The sequence below is a fragment of the Sinocyclocheilus rhinocerous genome, unplaced genomic scaffold (genome assembly GCF_001515625.1).
Source record: "Sinocyclocheilus rhinocerous isolate Xijiao unplaced genomic scaffold, SAMN03320098_v1.1 scaffold1213, whole genome shotgun sequence".
Lineage (NCBI taxonomy): Eukaryota > Metazoa > Chordata > Actinopteri > Cypriniformes > Cyprinidae > Sinocyclocheilus > Sinocyclocheilus rhinocerous.
The window spans coordinates 116,866-120,272 of NW_015625600.1; the positions used below are offsets into that span (position 1 = coordinate 116,866).

Here is a 3,407-nt window from a genome sequence, read left to right on the forward strand (position 1 = left end):
CATATATATATATATACACATATATATATATACATATATACATTTTTTATAGGTGATGGAGTACCTGATTGGTGGAGATGTAAAATCACTTCTTCATATTTATGGGTACTTTGATGAAGACATGTCTCTAAAATACATCTCAGAGGTCGCACTCGCTCTGGATTACCTTCACAGACACAGCATTATTCACAGGTATATTCACAGGAGAATTATGAGTAATTCTTAGTCTTTTGTTTATCAAAATGACATCCTTTTTTGTCATTTGATTCAGGGACTTAAAACCAGACAACATGCTCATCTCAAATGAGGGTCACATTAAGCTCACCGACTTTGGGCTCTCCAAGGTTAAACTTGACAGGGGTATGTTTTTTTTTGTAACAACCAAAAATGTTAAAATACTTTGTCTTTATTGTGATTTTAACAAACTTTTCCTTCCCCACCCTCCAGAACTAAACCTGTTGGACATTTTAACCACACCTTCGTTGGTGAAACCTGAGAAAGATTATTTCAGAACACCTGGTCAAGTTCTGTCACTGATAAGCTCTCTTGGTCTTGTGAGTAGATTTGCACAATCATTTAATTTGTATATTACAATTTACATGGCTCAACAATAAGGTTTTTTTTTTTTTGTCCCGCTGTCCCTGATTTCCACCTAGTAAATCCAGCTTTAATTTGATTAATAAATAGCTGATTAAAGATCAAATACCTATTTTAGTAGCAAGTTTTTATCTTTAAAAATTTCAAATAAAAGAGCTATAATTGTAACTTATTTATATATATAAATAATATAATAAATAAATAAACACACTTTTTTGGATAAACTGGAATACAGTGGTACATTAATGATTTGTGTATAATTTTCCTGAAAATTAACTCATTTTGACTGTATATAATTAACTCATTTTAACTGAAGCTTTCAAGACTGTCCAAAGTCATTCTTGCTGTTTGGACAAAAACATCATGTCAGCTAGCTAACGTTACTTTTGTGACATTTAAATTTAGTATCTACAAAACTACACTGTCCTTCAAAAGTTTAGGGTCGGTGCATTAAATTGATCAAAAGTGACAGTAAAGACATTTACAATATTACGTAAGATTGGTATTTCAGTAAATGCTGTTCTTTTGCATTTCTATTCATCAAAGCATCTTGAAAAAATATTAGAATGATTTCTGAAGTGACACTGAAGTCACTATCATACCGTCATAGTAAGTTTTTATTATTTTTTTTAATTTGTTGAAAGTTGTGAGCTCATTACAGAAATGATCAGTGTATCACGAAAAAAATTAAATGAATAAAAATCAAATTTTCCAAGTTATAAAAAAAAATGCACAAACCTGATGTTCTGTTAACTGGCCCGAAACTCTCTCACACTGACAATTGGTCATCCGTTTTGTTTAGCCCTGCTATATCATTAAATCAACATGTCCACAACATGTTTGAAACAGCTTGTATAATATGTCATATTTTGACTTGAATTGGCAGAATACTCCAGTGACAGAGAGCAAGGGTCACAGCAGCACAGTGTTTGGCAGCCCCATGTCCTGTGGAAAAGTCAAGCAGAGGAATAGTTCTCTGTGTTCGCCTCTGCTGAAGAGACGGGCTGATCACCTGAATTCACCAGTATGCACAACTCGAGTTCTAGGTACGTGTCAGAATAATGTGCATTGACAGTCTATCATTGTTTTTGCTCTAGTAGAACAATGTAAAGCGTAACATGCCATATTCTCTAGGATCCAACTGTGTGTTCAGTCCGGGCCTGCTGGCTAGAAGTTTGACACCAAGGCTGATGAAATCAAGGAAGAGATTTGAGACGCTGAGTGTTGGGAGTGCCCACTCATGCCTGTTACCATCCACTACTGATTCTGAAGACTGTGTCAGCCCGATGTGGGAAGATGAGCAGGTTTTGTATCAGCATTACTGTATTAGAAAGAGCTGGTTCATATAGAGCATTGAGCAATACTATTTTGTCTACTTATGTTAAGAAGAGATGTACTAAAAACTAGCTATAATCAATCATTTCAAATGAATTTAGGCAACACAACATTATAACGTACAGTGTGAAAAATGGATGTTCACTTTGAGCAGGTCCTGAATTTCGTTTTGGAAAATTCCCCCTTTAGGTGGCTCTTTTGGGGGATTTTTTTATTTTATTTGAGGGGAAGTTAGGGGATTTTTTAGACATATTTTTAAACTACAATCATCCAACCTAATTGTTCGTCACCCAGTGTATGTACAGTGGGTACGGAAAGTATTCAGACCCCCTTAAATTTTTCACTCTTTGTTATATTGCAGCCATTTGCTAAAATCATTTAAGTTAATTTTTTTTCCTCAATAATGTACACACAGCACCCCATATTGACAGAAAAACACAGAATTGTTGACATTTTTGCATAATGAGGAAAAAAAATTAACTTAAATGATTTTAGCAAATGGCTGCAATATAACAAAGAGTGAAAAATTTAAGGGGGTCTGAATACTTTCCGTACCCACTGTATGTTTTGAGGAAGATACCTTGATTTCAAACTCTAAATTGAATTTATTTGAACTAAAAAAGACAAGTAAACAGTCAGTAATAAAATAAGAATTGCTAAATGACAAGCAATGGCACAAACAAATACAATAAGATACAGATAAAATTATTTTTAGGTAAAACAGTAATATTCATGTACAGAAATACCACAGAAACTGAATCATCTGTTTAACTTTAAAATAACACTGGCTAGTCTTCAATGCTGTCCTGCAGACATAGTCACGATATGTGACATATAATATGCCTCTATTATGGGTAATGAAAGGTTCATATTTTGGTTTTGCAACCCTCTAAATCACGAGTAAATCTTCACTCTGGGCGACTAAATGATGTCTAATAGTAGCCAATGGCTAATAAATTCTCAGATTTTACTCGCCAGTGTGTGAGTCGGAGGCTGAGTATATGATTAGCACAGATATATTTTCACTCACAGAACACTCTGACTGAGCGCTTCAGTTGCACTTTCCCTCAAGCGATCTGTGATATTTATCATTTCATCTCATCAATTGCCAAGGTGTCCGTAGAGGGTTGTTTTGGGAGACCCCAACAACAGGTTGACATGCATGTAAGGTCAAAAAACATTTTCATTGTGTTATAATATGCATTTATTGTTTACCTATTTGCTCAACAACTCCCAAACGATTCGTTTAACGATTCATTTTTCCAGATATTTTTCAGTTCATCTGAATGGATGCGCAGCGCACCTGTGTTTGTGTATTTGGCGTAACGTAAACTCTAGTGTGAAGGCGCACGACTCGCCGTCGCTTTCTCTCACGCGCAAAGAGCGAGAGCGAGTGAGAGTCTTACATAGCATGCAGAATTGATGCGCTACATGTAAACGATATACTTTGTTGTATTTTCCTGTAAAAATAACAG

The 3,407-nt window shown here is 35.0% G+C and overlaps 1 protein-coding gene across 1 annotated transcript in view; it reads left to right on the forward strand.

Moving 5' to 3' along the window:
* The window catches only part of LOC107758386 (serine/threonine-protein kinase greatwall-like), an 11,366-nt gene that overhangs the window by 1,864 nt on the left and 6,095 nt on the right, over positions 1–3,407 (forward strand). The window contains exons 2-6 of the mRNA XM_016576108.1: positions 53–192; positions 272–360; positions 448–554; positions 1,484–1,643; positions 1,732–1,901. Coding sequence (XP_016431594.1) covers positions 53–192; positions 272–360; positions 448–554; positions 1,484–1,643; positions 1,732–1,901 — 666 coding nt within the window. The remainder of the gene's footprint in view (positions 1–52; positions 193–271; positions 361–447; positions 555–1,483; positions 1,644–1,731; positions 1,902–3,407) is intronic.